This window comes from Hyperolius riggenbachi, chromosome 11 (genome assembly GCF_040937935.1).
Source record: "Hyperolius riggenbachi isolate aHypRig1 chromosome 11, aHypRig1.pri, whole genome shotgun sequence".
Classification (NCBI taxonomy): domain Eukaryota; kingdom Metazoa; phylum Chordata; class Amphibia; order Anura; family Hyperoliidae; genus Hyperolius; species Hyperolius riggenbachi.
This window is the reverse complement of record NC_090656.1, coordinates 123,210,316-123,234,635: the sequence shown is the minus strand read 5'-3', so window position 1 is coordinate 123,234,635 and position 24,320 is coordinate 123,210,316. Positions and strand designations below refer to the sequence as shown.

At 43.5% G+C, this 24,320-nt stretch overlaps 1 protein-coding gene across 1 annotated transcript in view; it reads left to right on the top strand.

The window, feature by feature from the left end:
- Positions 1–23,861, top strand: part of LOC137537873 (mucin-2-like) — a 198,946-nt gene extending 175,085 nt beyond the window's left edge. Inside the window, exons 43-48 of the mRNA XM_068259820.1 lie at positions 3,801–3,926; positions 4,012–4,113; positions 9,896–10,015; positions 14,386–14,431; positions 14,998–15,115; positions 23,378–23,861. Coding sequence (XP_068115921.1) covers positions 3,801–3,926; positions 4,012–4,113; positions 9,896–10,015; positions 14,386–14,431; positions 14,998–15,115; positions 23,378–23,639 — 774 coding nt within the window. The 3' untranslated portion in view covers positions 23,640–23,861. The remainder of the gene's footprint in view (positions 1–3,800; positions 3,927–4,011; positions 4,114–9,895; positions 10,016–14,385; positions 14,432–14,997; positions 15,116–23,377) is intronic.
- Positions 23,862–24,320: the final 459 nt, after the last annotated feature.

Sequence of the window (24,320 nt, the reverse complement as noted above, 5' to 3'; positions counted from 1 at the left end):
TGCAAATGCCTTGTGGGACTTGTAGTTCTTTAACAGCTAGAGAGCCAACAGAGCATGCCCAAGTGATTTATGTCCTCCTACGAAAAACACACCTTCAATCTCACACTGGCATCTTCCCTGTTATATACACTAATATGTGGGGAGGTCTCAGCTTGAGAGCGGGAAGGGGTCTGCTCACATTAAAGATGAGAAGCAGCAAACAAGTCAGCAATAAAAGTACTCTGGTGCCAGCAATTATCACAGATTTTGGGAAGGCAAAAGATATAGAATCATCTTGTACTTGTTTTGACTACACACGACCTGACCCGCACCCGGACCAATAGTCGCTACCTACGACGCACACCTGTAACTCGCTACCCAAGACCTGACCCGCACCTTGAATCAATTTGGGTACCCGAACCCAACCTGCATTTTGGGTAACACCTGGGTACCCGACCCACTGCAGGCCTCTACCTTGGATAATATTCTTTCATTGGAGCACCATACTTTGAAAAACATAATGCTAACCCTGCATTTTTCTGTCTTAAAAATCTAAAATGACACTGCAGCAAAAAAAACAAAAAAAACAAAACAAAACAAAAAAAAAACACCTTACGATAGAATGAATTGTATGTGTAGCACAGCAAACAAGATAGCAAGGAGAAGCCGGCACCATCTATTAGTAATCTTCTGCTCTTGTATTGCATAAAGAAATCCCAGCAGAGCAAACAAGGAAATAGTTTCATATTTTTTAAGGCATGGGAAGAGTTAAGAAATTTCAGTTGTCATCTCTGCAAACGAGCTTATCTGACCTTGTCCTGTTTTCTGAAGCACTTGTACATTAAAGAAACAGTAAGAGACAGCTTCATATAAGGTTTTACTGCAGGGAAGTTCAAAGGGTCATTAGTTCTGGTTTGTTTTCCAGTTTGAAATAGTGTGTTTTTTAAACTGCAAATTTGACAGAATGGGCTTGATTCACTAACCGGCGCTAAGTCGGTTAGTGTGCCCTAAGTGTTAGTGTGCCACGGCGTTAGGTGGTTTGCGCCTACACAGTTGAAACAATCCTGCTCACTGCGTGCGCAGCTGCTGGCCCTTAAAAGTCGCACCCGATGCGGCAAAAATGACGCATCGGGTGCCCGTTAAGCAGTGCTATGGTGCGCCACTTAGGGGGCATCCAATGCGTCATTTTCCTTGCATCGTGTGCAACTTTTAAGGGCCAGCGTGTGCAAGTTATCGTCGCACAGCGCACTAATATCAGCGCACCCAGTGCATGGGGCCGCGCGCAAAGTAGGTTTGCGCACACTAGCGGCCGAAAAGGGCTTTTCACACCGGCGCTAACACTTAGCGCCGGTTAGTGAATCAAGTCCAATGATGCAACTTTATAAAAAAAAAAAAGGCTATATAACAGAAAAACATAAATATATGAGCCACTTTTTTGCTTCAGTGTCACTTTAACCTCCTGAGCGATAATCCCGAGCTGAGCTTGGGGTATGTCGCGCAGGAGGATTTCTCAGGCCCCGCTGGGCCGATTTGCATAATTTTTTTTTTGTTACACGCAGCTAGCACTTTGCTAGCTGCGTGTAACTTCCGCTCGCCGCCGATCCGCCGCTACCCGCTGTTCTGCGCAGCCCCCCCTCCTCAACCCTTTGCGCAGCCTGGCCAATCAGTGCCAGGCAGCGCTGAGGGGTGGATCGGAACTCCCTATGACGTCACGACGTTCATGACGTCGGTGACGTCCTCCCGCCCCGTCGCCATGGCGACCAGGGAAGCCCAGCAGGAAATCCCGTTCTGAACGGGATTTCCTGCTTACTCTGATCGCTGAAGGCGATCGGAGTGGGTGGGGGGATGCCGCTGCGCTGCGGCTATCATGTAGCGAGCCCTGGGCTCGCTACATGATTTAAAAAATAAAAAAAATTAAAAAATAGTGCTGCGCCACCTCTTGGGCGATATAATTGTATCGCCCAGAGGGTTAATCAGCTTTTCATAAAATGTACTGTTTTCCAAGTACCACCTGGTATTGGTCACATTATTTTTAGTAGACTCTGACTCGTCAGCAAACAGGTATGATTTATTGCAAACAACTTATCAGGCTCCATCCGCATTAATTTATGAATATGAATAGAATACTTATAAGGTCCCACATTCCATAATAAGAACATACGCAAACTAGACCACTTTCCATATCCAATGATCCTATTGGGTTAAACCATATTTTGAAAATCTATGATCTGTTTCATAATGTGATCAGCACAAAGTCTTCTTAGGTAAATTTTCCTAGTGTCTTTCCTTTTTGATGCTCCTTTCAAATTACGGAAATTCCTGCTGCACAGAAAAGATGCAAACGCTAATATCAACACTGCTGGACCACATGCACATTTAACAACAAACTCGTCTCTCTTTTTTTATGAGGTATCCTTCTCCTCAAATGCATCTTTGGATTTATTTGGGGGATTTTAGATCACATTAGGAGACCCTTTTACGTTACAAAATACTCTTGGTCGCTCTCACAGTTCCAGACGCCACCCTTTGGCCCCATGGTAGCGCTAGCCCTGCACGGGACGCAAGGCAGAGAAGAGATTAGCAACTTGAAAAACAGTTCTTTCTGATCAGGAAGTTTGCACTGGTATGAGATTCAAATTATTACTTGTTCTCAATGATCAAAGTTACAGGGAAATAACATTAGAGTCCTAGGAACCCATGTGCCATTGAGGGATGTCACCATTAGCTCCTAATGTTTGGGCCCATTCACAATTATGTTGGTTCATCCAAGGAGAAAAGAAAAAAAAACACCTCCTACTCTATTAAACGTAGGTGACAAGGATAATTTCCACCACAGTTCTCAGTCATTTTACTAGGCAACCACAGTCTCTTGGAAATAATATCAGAAATATAGGCTAATGGTTGGCTATAAAGATGTTGCACATTATTTATGTTGTACTGTTCATTATTGATCTCAGAAACCACACCCCACTTGTTACAGTTCTGTTACACTTTCCTGCAAAACAAATCAATCTGAATAGATGAAGTTGTCTGGAGAGAAAAAAAAACATGGACTCCATTGGCTTTTTTTCACAAGCTGTGATAGCTTCAAGTCATATGAAATTCCAAAGCCCTTATTATACTTACTCAGAATACTCAGAATAATTGTGACATGACTTTGTTACCACTTTTTGGTACTCTTTTTAAACAAAAGATGAAAAATTATATCAAAGGAGAAAACTTAGGAGAAAAAGTTAATTGAATAAGGGCCCACATTTCATGTCTGTTTTAAAACATTAAATACAATGTAAAATTAGTAAAAGAAAAAACTGGTCCAGAGTCCCTGGAGGGGTTTGTAACTCAAAGTTCCACTGTAAAATGAATTGATAATATTGTAAGCTGCCGTTGCCTCCCCCTTGGTACAGCATGAGCTGCTCTGCTTTCTTTACTCTGCAAATACTTCATTACAAGATAATCTGATCATTTGTCCAGCACAGCCATGTAATCAATAAGCTTCAGAGAAATGGAACTTTGAGTTATTAACCCTTCCAGTGCCTTTTGCCAGTTTACTATTAGTTGTATGCTGTGTTTAGTGTTTTAATGCAGAGAAGAATGTTGAGATTCACAACAGTTTCATGTTTCTTGATTCACTGCCAGGCATTACACTGCCTGACTGCCAAGTAAAAACAGAGCAGTCTGAGAGGACAATGGCTTTCTCTTCACTGGACCAGGCCTCCCCTGGAATCTGCATTGATCTGCTTAGTAAATGTGCCAGAAAAGCAAGTGGACTGAATAAAACTAAAAATGGTGAATATATTGATATTTTGTATTTTGCTTTCTAGCCTGGTGACTCCTGGTACCCACCTGACAATTGTACTTACTATCAGTGCAATCAGACAGAGGAATATTTTACCACTCTCCACATAACCAAGGAATGTGCCGTTACTAGTGACAACAACTGCCCATTGGTAAAATTAACATACTGCTCCATAAATGTACTTTTCTGTAAGTTTCTGTTGATTTAAATATGAAGCACTAATTATTCTTGCTCAGGGCACTGCATATGAAATTGCTGAAGGGGAGTGCTGTGGCGTGTGTAAACCAGTGGCGTGTGTATTGAACCTGAAGGAGAACAACACAGTAAAGGTTCTGAAGGTATGAATTTGTCTTGTGTCATTGTTCACAGGCCTTTTGGATAGATTATACCAAACCAAGGTCACACTTAAAGGACCACTACCGCGAAAGATTTCATTTTTTAACACCCCCACAGTAGTTACACCAAGCATATAGTTACACTGTGACATTTATTTCAATATCTAATATAGCCCTTTAAGTATCCACATGTCACTGTATCCTCTATGCCTCAGTTCCTGCACTAGCGCTGACGGACTTCTGTAACTGTAATCCCATCAAAGGGGAACCCTTGGCAAGAGTTGTAAATAACAAATGGTATAGCCCTTTTTTTTTCTTGGCCCCAACTGCCATAACCCGATTGAAACTCACTGTACCCGGCTGTTCTTCTGACCCTCACTTTCTACATGCCAGCCAACCAGGGGAGCAGCTCTCAGCAGCACCGCTTCACACTGCATCACGCTGGAGCCGGTCTCCTAGTACATCCAATCACCGCTGCTCTTGCCTGCTTGCAAAGACTCAAAAGCGTTGAGGAGAGCGGGGAGATGTGATTCATATGATTAATATGAATCAACAAAGTGCAGAGCAGCTTTGAGGAGAGAGGCGAGATATGATTCATATGATTCATATGAATCAACAAAGCGCAGAGCAGCTTTGAGGAGTGCGGCGAGATATGATTCATATGAATCATATCTCGCCACTCTCCTCAAAGCTGCTCTGCGCTTTGTTCATTCATATGAATCATATCTAGCCTCTCTCCTCCTAGCTGCTCTGCGCTTTGTTGATTCATATGAATCATATGAATCATATCTCGCCGTTCTCCTCAAAGCTCCTCTGTGCTTGTGAGTCTTTGAAAGCAGGCAAGAGCAGCGGTGATCGGATGGACTGGGAGAACAGCTCCAGCGTGATTGGACAGTTGGAAGGTGCTGCTGAGATCTGCTTCCCTGGTTGGCTGACATGTAGAAAGTGCGGGCCAGAAGAACAGCTGGGTACAGTGAGTTTAAATCGGGTTATGGCCGTTGGTGCCAAGAAAAAACAAGGACTATACCATTTTTTATTTACAATGCTTGCCAATGGTTCCCCTATGATGGGATTACAGTTACAGAAGTCCGTCAGCGTTAGTGCAGGAACTGACGCATAGAGGATACTTTGACATGTGGATAGTTAAAGGGCCATATTAGATATTGAAATAAATATCACAGTGAATCTTCTATGTGCTTGGTTTAACTACTGTGGGGGTTTTAAAAAATGAAATCTTTTGTGGTTGTGGTCCTTTAAGAGATTTGTTGAAGATTAACTTTGTGCAGATGTAAACATTAAGGTAACTTTATACTTAACTTACACACATCTAAATGCTAATAAATTATGTTTCTATTATAGTATTATAGTCCCATAAATAGAAAAGTATAAGCTTCAAAATAACCAGACTAAAATACAATAGATTGTCATTAGAAACTGTTTGTTAGTAAATCTTGTAACAATAAATGCTCAAAACGTATTTAGCAGCATGCAATCCTATGCTACCTGACCCCAATTTTTGTATGAATGTTCTCTGAATGATGCAAGTCACAGACACAGCCTCTTCTGTGAATATTAGTATCGGCTGTGGGTTCAGTCATAGTTGACCTTTGACTTGTAAAAATAAGAAGCTGCATCCACACTAGCATGTGAAATCAGAAGTAATATTTATTGGAAATATACATTCCATAAAAAGGGAATATGTTTTGGTGTAAACCATGACACTAAGGGGTACTTGAAGAGACATGTGACATGATAAAATTAACAAGTATTCGGCACAGACCTAAGCCTACGTAGAACTAGGTTGTGTTCCTTTTTTCCTTTTTCTCACTGCAAGGGTTAAAATTCTAGGCCCCTGTATGACAGTTTCCTTCCAGTTCCAGACCACAGCATAACTCTCGCTGATAACTAATTACATGCTGTAAAACACTTGCACGCCATAGAGACAGTTCTGAGTAAAGGGAATAGATGAAAAAATGCAATAGTTCAAGATGGGGGTTGTAAAACATTTAAACATGTAAACATCGGCCACTATTCTGCAGAGGCAATAAAAACTTTGATCTTATGTTTTTAGCTTTTAAACTCAATATAAGACTGTGGGATCAAAGCAGATGCCAATATTCACATTATAGCATTCACCACCTCATAAAAGCTGAGCATGTTAGTCAAACAAGACATGGCTGTTTTTTATGGCATGTGCACTTCAGCAGATGTTACTGCTGATTTCACCTGATGGTGTAGACATGGAGCTATTTTCAGCAGCAAGGCTCACTAGCATCTGTTTATTTGCATGTAACTACACCTGCTGAATTGGATTGACTGCATGGAGAATCTTCTGAAACTTGCCTAACAAAATAGGTTTATCAATAGGATAAAAGTCAAAAGAATTTGGAGAGTTAAAAAGGACTGAGGACAGTCCCACTCCCACACAATATTTTTCTGGAGCTGTACCAAGATCATATAACAGTGATTTTGGATTGCAAATAAAGGCATCTACTGCATAATGTGCTTTTCCTTCTTCCCAGAAGTAATCTTTGAATTTTAATCACTCAAACATTTAGTTCCAAGAGGTTTTTTTTTGTTCCATTTTTCAAGTGGTTTTTACATTTCCACAATCCAGTCATAATATATTCGTATTATGGTATTAAACTTTAGTTTAACTACTACAGAGTATTCTATAGTTCACCATGCTGACTCTCAATCCCAGGTTAACCACCCTGGCGTTCTGATTAAATCGCCAGGGTGGCTGCGGGAGGGTTTTTTTTTAATTAAAAAAAAACTATTTCATGCAGCCAACTGAAAGTTGGCTGCATGAAAGCCCACTAGAGGGCGCTCCGGAGGCGTTCTTCCGATCGCCTCCGGCGCCCAGAATAAACAAGGAAGGCCGCAATGAGCGGCCTTCCTTGTTTTGCTTACATCGTCGCCATAGCGACGAGCGGAGTGACGTCATCGACGTCAGCCGGCGTCCTGACGTCAGCCGCCTCCGATCCAGCCCTTAGCGCTGGCCGGAACTTTTTGTTCCGGCTACGCTGGGCTCAGGCGGCTGGGGGGACCCTCTTTCGCCGCTGCTCGCGGCGGATCGCCGCAGAGCGGCGGCGATCAGGCAGCACACGCGGCTGGCAAAGTGCCGGCTGCGTGTGCTGCTTTTTATTTGACAAAAATCGGCCCAGCAGGGCCTGAGCGGCAGCCTCTGGCGGTGTTGGACGAGCTGAGCTCGTCCAGACCGCTCAGCAGGTTAATCAGGAGTCAAATCCTTCTTGCATAGAGACCATTGGGAATGGCACTATTTGTCAGGATCCCCAACTTTTAGATAAATCCAGAGTAAAGGAGTCACCCACTAAACCGACAGTAACTTACAGTATATAAAAGGTGCCTACCTCAAGGATAAGCAACCACCATAAGAACAAGACTCACTAATATCCGGCTGACTTGTGATGCAATGTGAAATGAAGCTAAAATAACTGGTTATTCAATCCAGGAATGCTTGAAATAAACATCACCAGCGTTTTTTTTAACAGATGGGTTTTTATCTATAGCATTTCGTAGTGAATAAAGGAAGCTGTGACATTGGGCAGACAGGTGGGGATGGAAAAATGGGGCACTATAGCATCCCTAAGCACGCTTCTTCTTATGCTTGTCTTTGTGTTATAGAATGCTCTGGGCCTCTGCATCAGTAGCCAATCTGGTACAGAGAGTTTTTGGCGGATGTGTAACCGATTTCAATTTGGACGTACTATTACAGTACAGGCAGGGACTGTCAGGCATAAATTAATATTGTATGCAGGGCCGGCGCTACCATAGAGGCAAAGGGGGCAATTGCCCCAGGGCCCCAGAGCTTGTAGGGGCCCCCAGTGGCTACAAGAGGAAAAAAAAATTAAAAACGACCTTATAGTTTTTGAGAAAATCGATTTTAAAGTTTCAAAGGAAAAAAAATACACATTTAAAAACCCGCCGACTTTAATGGTTAATAGCAAATCCACCTTAACTGCTAGAAACCCTTAATTTGCAGGATATGTTAAAGAGATCATTGGGAGTAAGAGCAAAAAACTATTTTTTAAAAAGACCTTATAGTTTTTGAGAAAATCGATTTTAAACTTTCGAAGGAAAAAAGTATACTTTTGAATGCGGCAAATGTCACTTTTAGTAGCAAACCTAACGGTAGTGTAATTTTACATGTATCAAAAGAAAGAGCAATACATTTCCTGATGGGGTTTCCAGGGAGTCCATACGCAGCCGCATCGCTTTGGCCAGGGATCGCTATACAGCCGCAATATGGCTGTATGAAGATCCCTGGCAAAAAAATTTTTTTATGTGTAGAGTGTGGGAATTTTTTTTTTAATTATGTGGGCTCCCCCCTCCTGAAACTTTTTAACCCCATGTCCCCCATGCAGGCTGTGGTAGCCAGAATCTGGAGCTCTGCCCGATTGAAGCTTCACACCCTGACTATACCAGCTGCAAAAAAGGTCCCTTAATGCAGATTTTTGTTCCGAGGTATCTGTTGGGGGGCCCCCCAGGTTTATTTTGCCCTGGGGCCCCATTGTTGCTTAAACTGGCCCTGATTGTATGTCTTTATCATGCACTTTCCTGGAACTAGTTAGCCAATAAATGGTATCGACCTGATTTAAAACTTCTTGCTGATGGCTAACACGGTACAATACCCTACTGCTACTGTCTTTATCATAGACCACTCTTACAATTTTTCTACATTTGCAAGAGTAGCAAATTATGACATTTGTAACATATACCATCAGGCTATATGCACTAGTTCTATGTTGAGAGCTTAGTATATCCAGGTTGTTAAAGAGAACCCGAGGTGGGATTTAATTATGCTAGTGGGGCACAGAGGCTGGTTGTGCACACTAACACCAGCCTCTGTTGCCCCATGGTGTGCCTCCAAGACCCCCCTGCGCGCTGCTATACCCCCCGCAGTGCTGGCGACACGCAGTGTGTCGCCAGTACAATGTTTATCTCTGCTTGTCTGTTAGCGCCGCTCCCCCGCCTCCTCCGTATCGGCGCTACCCGCCCGCGTCCCTTCCCTCCAATCAGCGGGAGGGAAGGGACACGGGCGGGTAGCGCCGATATGGAGGAGGTGGGGGAGCGGCGCTAACAGACAAGCAGAGGTAAACATTGTGCTGGCGACACGCTGCGTGTCGCCAGCACTGCGGAGGGTATAGCGGCGCGCAGGGGGGTCTTGGAGGCACACCATGGGGCAACAGAGGCTGGTGTTAGTGTGCACAACCAGCCTCTGTGCCCCACTAGCATAATTAAATCCCACCTCGGGTTCTCTTTAACCACGTGCAGCATGCTTTGGCCCATTCCTAAAGCATTTGTACTATATTAGAAAAGGCTAATGGTTGAAGAGATACATTTTTCAGAGTTAGCTATTGTCTGTCCTTTAGGCCTTCCTGTACAAGAAAAAAAAAATTTAAAATACACAACTTAGTATATACTGTATGTGTAGCCATGCAGGCACTCCAGTTATATAGGGAGTAAATAAATATATAATTTTTGTGCTCCGTATTTCACAACAAATTAGTTTTACTATTGCTTAAAAATGTGCACAATTGTGTGCATTTATAATTGTGGTCACTGTGTTACTGCCTGACATGCGTTAGTCAGCCAGTAATGTATGTCATACAACAATGCATATGTTGTTTGCTTAACACAAGTTACACTATTTGAATGAATACAGCCATTCTGATGCCATACTCTGTGTCTCTTTCCAAGATGTTCTGTATTCTTTCTCCGTAATAATGTTGTAATTGTGCTTTTGTATTGTTTGTTTCAGCCTGGAGAAGAGTACATTCCAACAGAAGACACATGTACATCTTACACATGTACCAGTACTTATGATATAGCGGTGGTGACCAGGACCTGCCCCAGCTTCAATGCCGATGACTGTATTGAGGTTTGTGTTAATAGTCTTCTGTTCAATAGAAACTGCTGTCAACACACAATTATAGAGCAGTCAGTCAAAAATCCAGAGGCCTTCTAAAGAGGCAATTGGGATTGTTTAAAAAATAGAAAATGTGTATTGGCTGAAATAATACTTTTACTCTGCATTCCTATGGCACGCTGTACAATCCAGGGGTGTAACAACAGCCCCTACAACCCTGCAACTGCAGTGCTGGGGGGCCCAGGAGCTGTGGGGGCCCTCTCCTCCTCCCTCTCCTTACCCAGATAAAGAGTAGCACAGGTAGTGGAGTAATGTTTACCAGCCCCGGCACTGTGGGTATCCACTGTCAGAATTCTAGTGCTTTATTTAAGCAGGAAAAGCTGTCATGTGTATGTTTTAAGTTTTAATGTTCTATGCAAAATGTCATTGTAAACTGTAAAGTTAGGGTATTTCTTTAAAATATTGCTCTGGGACGTCTCAGCATATTCCAGGGAGTGGAACTACTAAGATTATTTTAGTTACAGAAGTTAAAACATTTTTGTTTTAACTTCTGTAACTGTGGCTTTTCAGCCTCCTGCACAGCCCAGCTAAGGAGCATGGCGATCAGACTCCCCTCCTATTTTTGTCCCTAAGGGGACATGCCGCCGGAGGTGTCTGATCGCTGCTGCACTTGATTGTTTGGATTTTTTTTTGCCTCTAAGGCCTAGTGCACACCAGAGCGGTTCGGCTGCGTTTTGCGATCCGCTTGCGGATGTGGAAACACTTGGGTAATGTATTTCAATGGTGTGCACCAGAGCGGGAGGCGTTTTGCTGAAACGCATACTCCCGGGCTGCTGCAGATTTTGGATTGCGGAGGCGTTTCTGCCTCCAATGTTAAGTATAGGAAAAACGCAAACCGCTCTGAAAAACGGCACTTCAGAGCATTTTTGCAGGCGTTTTTGTTACAGTAGCTGTTCAGTAACAGCTTTACTGTAGCAATACATGAAATCTACTACACCAAAAACGCTTCACAAAACCGCAAAATGCTAGGTGAAACGCTACAGAAAAATAAGAAAAAGCGTTTCAAAATCTGCTAGCATTTTGCGGATCTGCTTGCTTTTTTCGGTGTGCACCAGGCCATAGAGACTCTCTCTCTCGCTCCGTCCCCCTCCCTCTCCTTCCTCCCTCCCCTCCACCCATAGGATTGAACAGGACGGCGATCCGTCCTGCTCTCCGCCTCTCATAGGCATCAGCCTATGAGAGGACGGCAATACCCGGCCAATCAGAGGCCAATGTCGTACAGCGCTGCTGGAGACCTCAGCGCTGTACGGATGTAAACAAAAAGGATTTTTTCCCCCTATTGTTTACAAACAGCCTGTTAGCGGCGATCGGCGGCTAGCAGGCTGATCACGGAGCGGAGCTCCGTGAACTGGCAGGGAATGATCGCACATGCACGCGGCCGTTCCCTGGGAAACCACAGCTCCAGGACTTGACACCAATTGGTGTTAGGTGGTCCTGGAGCTGCCGCTGTGGTCATGCCCATTGGCATGACGCGGTCGCTAGGTAGTTGAATTAAACCTCCAGACTAAAAATCTACTCAGCAGCACTGAAAAGGCTTGGTATTTCTTTAACAGTTTCACAGCAACAGAACTTTGTTTTTCTTACCCAAGCCTCAATTTTAGCTGCACAGAAGAAATCTGCCCGGGCATTTTTCCCCTAATGCTGTGCAAAGCATGATGAGATTTCTGATGTTGTTGTTCTCCTTCTGAGTTCTGATGTTTTGGCGCAAATTTGCTTTTTTAAATTTTGAATTTGAGATTTGAAGCCTAGCGCGCGCAGCTGGAAGGGCTGATCAGGACAGAGGACAGTTGGAACTGTGTCTCATGCTCCCTGTCACCTCCTTTCAACCAAAAAGATGGCTGCCCCCATGAAATCACAAACATTTGCCTGTTCTTTTAAAACAGGATGGGTAAGAGATGATATTACCTAACTATTTTAATTAACATAACTAATGTAACTTAATGACAGTATGTTTGTTTAGGCTGAAGTTCCCCTTTAATCAATACAATCCTTATAAAGAAAGAAATAGTTATTGTTAAACCCCATAATTACATATAATAGAATTTATAACTTTTAACATGCATCACAGCCGCACACTTTCTGCTGCCATTCACTGGCTCCCAATCACATGACCAATGCACGTCACATGATTGGGAGTCGGCAAATGGCCGATGAGAGTGTGCGGCTGTGATGCATAGTCTTATGGTGCCCATACATGGCACAATTTTTTTTCATTTTACTTTTAATTAGATAATTTCGCTCAATTATTTCATTAGATCGAATATAAAGAGTTTTCCAACATATCTGGAAAAACGGGATAGTTGTTAAAAAAAAAAAAAAAAAAAAGATTATTTTCAACTTTCATTCGATTCGGCCATTTTGGTAGATTAAACGGGAAAATTGAACATTTTTATTGTACCGTGTATGGGCACCATTAGATTATTGTACCAATTTGACCAAGTATATGTACATTTGTCCAACCTATTTCAGTTTATATACATTACTTTCTACATGGGGGAATTTTATTTATAGCAACGTGCTAGTATTTGCTAGTCTTGCTAGTATTTTCCTAGCCAAGTGTATAGATTCTATAACAAATCTGTTTTTTCGCACTTGAACATAGAGTTGGTGGAAATAAGATGTAGGAGTAGAAGTTTGAGGCTCAGCTGCAAAAGTATTCCCATAACATCGCATAAGAGTTGAATAATTTGCACACAATATCCCTGCAGTTCTGCACAGCTCCATATGAGATGGTAGAATGTGCACTGAGTCTGTAGGCATTTGGAACAAGCTGTACACTGGGAATGGCTATATTTATCCATTAAGTTGGCTGTATGCATTACATACAAATACTGCAGTCTAACCAATTGTTGCACATATATCTGAGTCATATTTGGAAATGTCACATCCAACCCCAACCCTGGCCCATCTATTGTAAAGCTACATACTCACCTCGCGATGCAGGAAGATGGATCCAGTGACCTCTCCCTGATGACGAGTGCTCCCCCGATACATCTTCTGGCCAGCTGGTATGTGCGATGTCATGCAACGTTACACAACGGGCACAAAGGTGACTTCAAGCAATAATAGTACTTTGCACGGGGGTCTCGGAGAACTTAAAGATCTGAGCTACTGTGGTGGTCGCTATCGCCACACGATGGTAAGCGACGTTTGCCTGATAATGCGCCTGTAGCCACTTCGCGACATCGCAGAAATGACCGCTCGTTCCTCAAAAAATAGCCGGTTGCCGGTAAAATCAGTGGTAAAATCACAAGATGGGTACACAGCTTTAGATCTCTTAGTCGCCTCTCCTGCTCCTGGCGAGAGTATACTTTTATACAAAGTTGAAATAGGTTTCATATGGGATGAGATGTGTGAGGATGTTTTGGCTCGCAACAGCAAGATCACATCTACTTATGTTGGGTAGCGCGTGAAACCATATCTTAACTGGAAATAGTAAAACAACATGTATTGAGGAAGACTACGTTCCTTTTGCATTTGTGCAAAGGATTTGAAAATGCATCTGCATATCAACAGTTGATATATGTGACGCACCACTCTGCAATACCAAATATGCTCCCTGTATAGTGATTTCAACTCCGGTTACAGGGCACATTTCAAGGGGTTGAGATCTCAGGCTCCTTTTACACTTTGTACGATGTGATTTATGCGTGGCATCACAATGCACCATTATATGTATTGGGTAACATGGGCGGACTTCGCCGACAAGAAAAATGGAGTGACTCTGCAGTGCACACTCCCAGACAGGAAATGGCTCCCTCATATCCCAATGTGTGCATGCACACTGTTCCAGCGGAAAACAGTTTACAATGTTTACTTTGCCATTGACTTCTATTGCTTCCTGTGCTGTGCACAACACTGCAGCCTCAGTCTGTATCTGCCAGGCCACTTCCATCACACCGTGGGTACTGTGGCATGTCTCATAGACATTAAAGGCCACTGTGACAATCTGCAGCAGTGGAGAGTAGCAGGATGCAACACAGCAAGTATGAAAGGGGCCTCATACTTTCAAGGTTTGGCTGATCAATTTAGGACATTTACTTATATGTTGCATTGCATACCTTTATATACTTTACGGATATGGGACAAAAGGTCTTTATCACTAGTGATGATTGTGAAGTGAGAAGAGCCAGGTTGTTCCTTCCTGTGTGTAGAAATATTCTATTAGTGATTGTTTTTACACTAAGGGTATGGATTTACAATGATAGTTGGAAAACAGTTAGCTTCACTTTAAATGCAATCCTTTCAATTTAGTTGAATTATTGTGTAAGATAAAATCATCTATTTAAGATATATATCAACATTTTGTTTCTATCATATAGGGCACAATCAGGACCACTGATAATGGATGCTGCAAAACTTGTGATGGTAAGCTAATTTATTCTCAGTATACTTGCTTTAAAAATTGCACCTAGGTGTAGAAGCTTATTTTCACACTGAGGACCTGGGTCATTTAAACTCTAAAGCAACTGACATTACACACAATGCATTTACATGAGAAAATGCTACTTGGAGTCACAGGAAGTAGGCACTTAGCAGTAAAGACATTGATTTGTTACCAGGAAGCTAGAGGTAGGAGAGCTGGATGGATGGATGCACAGTTGCAGGCATGCAGAGCAGCACAATAAGTGTTTTCATTTGAAAACTTCCATTGCAAAAGTAGTACTTCTAATGTAAACAACAAGATTGCTTTTGGTGTTTTCCTTGTTCAATTTTGGAATTAAAATTGGGCTGCAAACTGATTTGATTTAATTTAGTTCAGATCAACAGATGTGTTTATGTAAGTAGTATGGCATTATAGCCACCTGATACGTCCAGCAATGTTGAGAGATGTTCTGATTTAAAAATACACTCATTCTAAAATGTTTTTAATGATTGATAGACATAGTACCTTCAATTTAATTAACATTCTTTGTTTTTGTTTTGTTTTTCAGTTGATGCATCAGGCTGTCAGACTCATAAAAAGTCCCAACAAATTATATCTGGCACTTGTCAATCAGATGAAGTTGTTGAGCTCGCTTACTGTAGTGGAAGCTGTGTGACATCATCCAAGTAAGATACTGTTCTTTTCATTGGAAAATGCTGGATACATGTAATACTTTCTCTCATAACTTGTTGTTTTGTCAACACAAACAGTAGAGAAAGTGCTATATGTGTAAGGGTGTGTACACATGCACATTTTCTGTCACACTCATATCCAAGTTCTCTACAGACTTGTTGCTGGCCTATAGGCTAGCATCATATTCTATTGCCATGGAGGGGGGGGGGGGGAGTTGCACGACAGAAGGACAAGGACTGCGGGCTGTGAGTAACAGGGTCAGCCTGCATTCAGATATAAAAGTATAGAAAAAAAGAATATCTACCAGTTCAGACATTTGTATTGAGAAGGGGGAGGGGGGAATCAGGGGCCAATGTACACACACTACACTGAATTCTAGGCAGAGGCAGCCCTGACTGGCTTCCAGGGCCAGGCCAATGCAGAGGCGACAGAGGCTCCAGCCTCAGAGCGCAGTGCAGGAGGGGCGCACAACTCAATCAGCTATAATTTCCCGATTGTGTTTGAAGCAAAGAGAGATTAGAAAAGGGGATACATAGCAATGACTGCAAGCCAGATAACTAGGGATTAAGGTGTTGGGGGCCCTGGGGCACCTCTTAGTCTAATAGCAATCAGTGTGCGAAGGCTGGGGTGGGAGGAATGGAGGGGCGCACTTTGGTGTCTCAGCCTTGGGTGCTGGAGGACCTTGTCTTGGCTCTGATGGCTGCCCTGCCCAAAAATCATTAAAGTTGTGTAAAAGGCTTTAGGCTTACATGTTTAATATGTCTGCATTTCAAAATATTACAGTAGTGTTACTATACTGTTTGCTTTGTAAGTTAACTATGCACCATTGTTTGGGCCTGTGTAAAGACCTACCGTATACTATAACTCCTGGCATTATTTAAGAAAAATTGCCAGAAGGGAAAATTTCCCCTTAAGCCAGCCTGGCGTTCTATTAAGATCGCCAGGCTGGCGACCAGACGTTTTTTTTTTATAAAAAAAAAAAACGATTGCATGCAGCCAACTGAAAGTTGGCTGCATGAAAGCCCACTAGAGGGCGCTCCTGTTGTACTTCTGATCGCCTCCGGCGATCAGAAGTAACAAGAAAGGCCGCAATGAGCGGCCTTTCTTGTTTCGCTTTCCTTGTTGCCATGGCGACGAGCGGAGTGACATCATGGACGTCAGCCGACGTCCTGACGTCAGCCGCCTCCAATCCAGCCCTTAGCGCTGGCCGGAACTGTTTGATCCGGCTGCGCTGGGCTCGGGCGACTGGGGGGACCTTCTTTCGTTGCTGCGGCGGCGATCAGGTAGCACACGCGGCTGGCAAAGTGCCAGCTGCGTGTGCACCTTTTTATTTGATAAAAATCGGCCCAGCAGGGCCTGAGCGCCAGCCTCCGGCAGTAATGGACGAGCTGAGCTCGTCCGTACCGCCAGGCTGGTTAAAGAAAACCCCAAAACAAATATTTTATCTATCTTCCACTCCTTAATGCAACCCCAAAAAAAAAACCAAATACAAGAACATATAAAGAAAAAAACTGCATAATTATTGCTTTCAGACAGTGAAAACTTCATACCTATAGATACATTTTCAGTCGTTCCAGATCTTCTGAGCAGACGTTCTAAAGCAAAGTGAAAGGAAGTAGAGACTGGCAAATCAGGAAAAAGGGTGCAGGAACTCTTACCAAAAAAGGGTGCCTATTAATAAAAACACAATTTGAGTCAAGGAAGGGAAATTTGGATGCAATCGGGCACCTCTGGGTGCCGACATTTACCTACTCTGCTGCAAACTGCTGCTTTTATAATGGGAGCAATTTGTAGCATTGCATAGTAGACAAGGAGCGCCCGCTATTGCAATTCGCATACCTACATACCTCCATGTCTCAGCACCCGTGATTCTATCGGGCACCTCCGTGCAATGAAAATGACCTTCTTTGCCACAAATTGCAGCTTTGCGTTGGGGCTAGGTTAAGGTTAGGAGGTGGGGTAGTGAAGTATTGGGGGGGAAAGTGTTAGGCATTGCTAGAAAGAGGTCTTAGGGTTAGGCATTGATAGAGGGAGGTCTTAGGGTTAGGCATCAGTAGAGAGAGGGATCTGTTAGAGAGTAGGGTTAGGTTAAGACATAAAACATCAGTAAAGATGACTAATATTTTAATATTGGAATTAAGAAGCAGAATATTGGTAATTTTATAGATATTTTACTAGAGGCAATCTCCACCCCCATTTTTCCCGGCATTTTTTTATACATGTATGCAGGGACCGGCACTCCATACTAACATACAAATCTTTATTAGCTTTTAAACAATTCAGGATTATTTGACAAAATGAAAAAGATTTGTATAATAATTTTGAGTGCCGATCCCTACTTCCTTTCATGTACTGTGGTTTATCCAGTAACTAAGATCAGAACCCCCAAATGTTACCATATGGTGTGAGTCACTCCTACCTTACTATTCTAAAACAAAGTTAGTCTAATGCCTGATACACACCATGCAAATTCCCATCAGATAGATGGGTCGAATGATAATTTCCAACAGATCCTATCTGATCGTTTTTCTGATCGATTTTTGATCACTTCTATGCAAATTCATCAGAAAAATGATTGGAAATCAGATCGGACCTGACAGAAATGATCTATTCGACCCATCTATCTGATGGAAAATTGCATGGTGTGTACCAGACTTAAGAGCTGAGCACCTTGGCGTCGCAATTGGTCAGAGAACGCATACATTTTTTAATGCATCAACATGGATTCATGAAAAGTCAAGTACACTGGCATACATCCTTCTAATACTCTTAGCAACAGTTGGATTTTGTATAGCATCATCCAGAGCATATTTTTAACACCAACAAAAATAATATAGTTCCTTTTTCTGAGTCTGGTATTTTCAGCGCCTGCACAGCATAGCACCTAACTTGGGCGCTTTCATAGACTGTAATGTTGATTACGGCTGCAGAGGCGCTGGGGGAATTTCTCCTGAAATCACTGTAATTCAGGGTGCCAGTAATAGCTGGACCCCGAATTATGTGTCTGAAGGAACAAACTATTATTAGTAGGTGAATATATTTGTTATATTACCCTACATTGCCTAGCGCAGGCAGAGCGTTCTCTCTCGGCTTGTTCCCGCGCCCAGCCGACCACTGCTAGGAACTAGAGTTGGGCCGAACGGTTCGCCTGCGAACGGTTCCATGCGAACTTCCGTGGTTCGCGTTCGCGTCCCGCAGGCGAACCTTTGCGGAAGTTCGGGTCACCCCATAATGCACCATTGAGGGTCAACTTTGACCCTCTACATCACAGTCAGCAGGCCCAGTGTAGCCAATTAGGCTACACTAGCCCCTGGAGCCACTCCCCCCCTACTAAAAGGCAGGCAGCGGCGACCATTACAGTCACTCGTGTGCCTGCATTCTCTCTCATAGGGAAAGATTAGTTAGGCTTAGCTTGTCCCTGGCTGCATACCTGTTCTGTGAACCCACCACTGCATACCTGTTCTGTTCAGTGAACAGTTTGGTGTGTCAGTGTGAAGCAGTACCTTAATTACACTACCTGATTGACAGTGGCGTAGCTAAGGAGCTGCAGGCCCCGATGCAAGTTTTACATTGGGGCCCCCCCAAGCACTCTATACATAACAATTAATACGGCGCACCAAAACCTGCCAATGGCAACTACAGTGGCAGAGGTGCAAGAAGGGAATGGGGAGCAGTTTGTTTATAATTACCACTATTCAAAGTATCTATAGAAGTAATTATTATGATCAAAGGACCAATAGAGAGCTAATACTGTAGTTGAGGGAAGGCCCTTCGGGGCCCCTTGGACTCAAGGGCCCCGATGCGGTCGCTACCTCTGCACCCCCTATTGCTACGCCCCTGCTGATTGATGTATACGCATGCAAGATGTTTTAAAGCACTTTAGGCCTGTCATTTAGCATTCAATATGATTTCTGCCCTTAAAACGCTGCTTTGCGTCAAATCCAGATTTTCCCCGGGGACTTTTGGCGTGTATCCCACTTCGCCATGCCCCCCTCCAGGTGTTAGACCCCTTGAAACATCTTTTCCATCACTTTTGTGGCCAGCATAAAAATTTTTTTTTCAAAGTTCGCATCCCCATTGAAGTCTATTGCGGTTCGCGAACTTTAACGCGAACCGAACCTTCCGCGGAAGTATGCGAACCCGGTTCGCGAACCTAAAATCGGAGGTTCGGCCCAACTCTACTAGGAACATGCATACGCAGTTTTCACGAACAGTAACCTGAATTCATGTACTTTTAACTGCTTGTTGACTGCTCCACACGGCAGCAGCCCCAGGACCATTCAAGGCCAATTGGCGTCATCAGTCTCCCAGCGGCGATCGCCGCTAGGAAACTGTTAGACGGTGAAACGCCGTCTATTTACACAGTACAGTTCTGCGATCGGGTGCAGAGTGCGCAGTGAAGCACTTACCCATAGTGCTGCTACGCTCCTCCATATCTGATGTGATCCTCTTCCTCTCAGTCTCTATCTGCAGCCATTGCATCATCCTTCTCTTTACACACCATCCTTCCTGGTTATGGCATCTTTCCTAAACACTTTTGCCCTGTTACTGTGTGACCTGACGGCACATGTGCACCGGGGTTATGCATAATGCATGTGCACCATCAGATAACAAAGTAACAAGGCAAAAGTTACTAGGAAGGACTCTGTAACTAGGAAGGATCACATCTGTACAGTAGCAGGATGTGCTGCGGCTGCAGATGGAGCCTGAGGGGAAGAGGAGTATGGTGGCTGAGATCGACTCGTGATGTGTGAAGGATGGCTCCCTCAAAGGAACCGGAGTGTACAGTAGCAAGTTGACTGAATACAGAGGAGAGGAGAGAGGAGAAAAGCGCAGCAGCAGGATCAAGTGTGATATTCCTCTGCAGGTGTAGTGTAGCTGGGGGGGGGGGGGTTGGGGTGCAGAAGGGGTTAGTGTAGTGTAGCTGGTGGGCATCAGGGGTTAGTGTAGAATAACTGGTAGGATTCAGGAGATATTGTAGTGTAATGCAGTGTAACTGGAGGGGCAGGGGTTAGTGTAGTGTAGTGTAGATGGATGGTGAGGGCAGCAGGGGTTAGTGTAATGTAGCTGGGCAGTATAGCTTAGATAGTCAATTTGGGGGGAAAAGGTCCATACATGCCCCTGCACCATAGACGTACCAGGTTTATTAATTTTTCACCCTGTTTCTTTGCGCTCTAAACCTAGGTACAATTCAATCCAAGGACCGCACTCACGTCAGAGGGTGTGCTGGTGCCGGGCCCCAAGGCCATAAGTCACAGTAGTCATGAAGGAGTCCGCACACAGACTTCACGGAGCAATTTACATCAATTTATTGTCCCATCACATGTGTGTAGATACATAGTCTGACCTGCATAGGCCGACGATCATTTCGGGGCCACTCAGGGTCCCCTTTATCAAGGCAGATAGCAGCAAAGACAAATACATTGTGTCCATACAAAAACCACAATAAATACCCCCAAACAGAGATTACTGATCCCACCCATAGGCGTTCCCATCAATCAATAAAACATTACATTTTCAAAATACAACACTGTGCAATGCTATTTGGCTCACCCCATTGTCAATCAGTCTGCTCCTCTCCAGGATTCCATCAGCCGCGCTGTAAATTCCCACACACCGCTCGTCCTCCGCGAGCATAATGAGCGGCATGCTCGGCGTCATGCTCAGCCAATCAGCCACTCCGAGAATACACCAATCAAAACGCAACAGCGTCATGCGTCACACGTACGCACCTCCACATCGTCATATGGCATACCAATGTACGCCATGACGTGCGCATAGCCTAGCCGCTCAATGCAGTCTCCAAGGGGCGTGTAATCGAACGTCGCATACTGCCCTGCGCCATAATCACGGAAGTTCACGCGGCCACATCACATTGAATTCTACGCGCATGCGTGCGCTTCGTATCGCGTTGCCATAGCAACAGGTCACAACCCACCGGGTATAGACCTGTTTGCAGTGACAAAATAGGACCTCACAAACGCAATGTCCTCCAAATGGGTACCTGGACTATGAGCCTAGCAGACTGAAGGACTAAACTGTTATATAGAAAAGGACTAAACTGCTATGTAGAAAATTTCCACCATAACCCGTCCAGTCACCTACTGCCAAACTACATGCAAATATTCATATTGATGGAGAAAAAAGGATATACTGCAGGAGATATCAAGACAACCATCAGAGTGCACGTAACCACCCTAAAAAATATATCAAACATATATAAACATTCATAAAAACATTAAAAACAACTTGTTGCAACAAAACATAATAAAGACACATCATCGCTCACCTAAGAAGCATGCAAGCCCATTGTTGCTGTTGAGGCCATTAGGCTTAACAGTATTTAATGTAAAAATCCAAAACGCCTCCCTTTGCAGTAGACGCTTTTTACGATCCCCACCCCTTCTAGGGGCCGTTACCTGTTCAATGGCCATCCCCCTTAAACTATGCATGCTGTGCCCTGCCTCCAAAAAATGCAATGCGACTGGTTTGGTGGCATCGGGTTTCCTACCTTTCCCCTCTGCCTCAAGTGCCATTTTGATGTCACTGCGGTGCCTCTGAAATCGTTTTTTGTATGGCCCCGTGGTCTTCCCGACATAGGCAAGGCCACAGGGACACTTCAAGAGATAGACCACAAAGTCAGAGTCACAGTTAAGATATTGCTTAATATTGTACTTCTGACAAGTATGGGGATGTACGAAGTACCCTCCCGTGTTCAGTGCTGTGCACACATTGCATTTGAAACACTTGTAACACCCAGTTCTATGAGATAACACCACTTGGGGTTTGGCATATTTCTGCCAGGGGTCAGCCTCCACTAGTCTAGATCTAAGATTAGGGCATGACCTATAGGAATGCAGAGGTTTTTTCTTTATCAGATTCGGAAGAGACTTGTCTGCTGTTAATATTGGTAAATGAGTCTCGACGACACGCTGTATTCCCCTAGATGCAAGACTGTACGTCTGCACAAAGGGAATTCCCGTCTCTCTATTGCGCTCCCGTCGGTCCAAGCCTCTCCATCTGTCCTCTGCCTTGCCCAAGGCAACCTTTAAGATGTCATCGGGGTAACCCCTCTCCCTGAACCTGCGTGTCATCAGAGAGAGCTGAGTCAACCGGTCGGACGCATCGTTACAAATTCGCAGCACCCTGAGATACTGTGACACAGGTAGGGAATTTTTCAAATGTTCAGGATGAAAGCTTTCATACCTCAACAGACTATTACGATCTGTTGGCTTTTGATACAAAGTCGTGCGAAAACCCCAGTCCTCAATGATGACACGCACGTCCAAAAATGTAACACTGGTAGGGGACCATTCAGGATTGAACACAATCCCATTGGTCAAGCCATTCAAGAACCCGATAAATGCCAACAGGGCACTCTCATCACCCCTCCAGACCAGGAAGATGTCGTCAATAAACCTCAGCCACTTGACGACACCCTCCCGGAATGGTGCACTCGGAAAAATCATGGTCTCCTCAAGAAAACCCACAAAAAGGTTTGCAAATGCAGGAGCTGCCGAACTTCCCATGGCAGTCCCCCTGCATTGTCTAAACCACATATTCTCAAACTTAAAGCAATTATTTTCCAAAATCAATTCAAGACAACTCAGACAACTCAGAATGAACTCAAATTTGAGTAACTATTTGGTCAATGACTATCCACAAATACCGGTGATATAGGGATCTTGACTCTATCCCTTGGGTGACAGTGTGGGGACGAGGCTGTACAGGCTATAGGTTAGCATTATTGTTGTTGTTATGGAGGGGGAAAGGGGGCCGATGGACTTACATGTAGCTCTGTAAGAAATCATGCCCTCAGTCAGCAGTTGGCCGAGAAGATCTGCCAGTCTGATCGCTGGCTGAGGCACCGAGGGTGGTCTTGGCAGCGGTGCCCCTGACTGGTCAAGAAATATACTTGAGTCTGTGTACATGGCTATATTATCCCTCAGTTGAGCTAAGTGCTTTTGAAAATAAAGAAAACCCTGCAAATCCCCCATGAGGAGATGTGCTAGTCTGTTCTGTCAGATTTTTACTACCTATTGTATGTGGCAGCAGCATAGGAGAAAAGCAAATAATGGCTTGTTTTACTCTGGAAGAAACATGCTTCTTATTTATATTTGTTTACATGTATCTTCAATTTTACGGTATTCGCAATAGTGGTCCTTTAATGCTGATGAAATTTGGTGGCTTTTCTGACTTTTTTTTAAGAAAACATCAGATCTGGGTTCATGCTCTCACATTTTATTTTTATTTAGGTACTCTGCTGACTATAACACAATGGAGCACAAGTGTAAGTGTTGTCAGGAAGTAAAGTCCAGTATGAAGACTGCAACCCTAAAATGTCTGGATGGAAGCAGTTATACCCATACTTACCTTTATGCTGAAAAGTGTGAATGCACCACCACAACATGTGGCATCCTAACTTCTACATCAGAGGAACAACTACAGGTTGATACTAAAACAGTGCAACCCAACAACAGCAAAAAAGATGCTAAGCGCAGCAAGAAGGGTGGCTAAACTGCACCATGTAATTCAAATGAATTTAAATCTTTCACTGGAACTTGCTTTCATCTTTGATAGTCAAAGTTCATTGAATGACGTTTCACTGCTGTTCTAGATTACAGTAATATATGACATAAACATTTCATAAACATTTTAGAAGTGCATCTGCAGTAAATGTACACTGTAGAACTAATCCTAAGTGGGACTTTTCTGGAGTCCCATATTCCACATTTGCTTTCAAGAATTTAAAGTTTGAATCATTCATTTTATTTAGGTTTGAAGTTTCAATCATAACTTTTATTTACGTTTGAATCCTAATTTTTTATTTAGGTTTGGAACCTACTGAAATTGTCACGAACGTGGCTGTAGTTTATTTAACTTTGACTAAGAGAAAGATGGCCTAGACTTCTTTTTTATTTGTATCCTTCTATCCGCCAGAATTGTTTGCATAGCTACACAGTCGTTTTATAACCTCTAATTAGTTATCAAGGAGAACTGCCTCTGCATTTCGCCAACTGCAGAAATATAGCCCTAGTTTATTAACCCTTGCAGCGAAAAACAGGCAAAAAGGCATAAAGACAAGTTCGTAATAGGTCTAGTACTATATGTACACATGGGTCACTGGAGAACAAGCTGGTCTTTTTTAATCTCAAATTTCTTGTCAGTAACATTTCCTAAAGAGTAAGCTCTTTATTG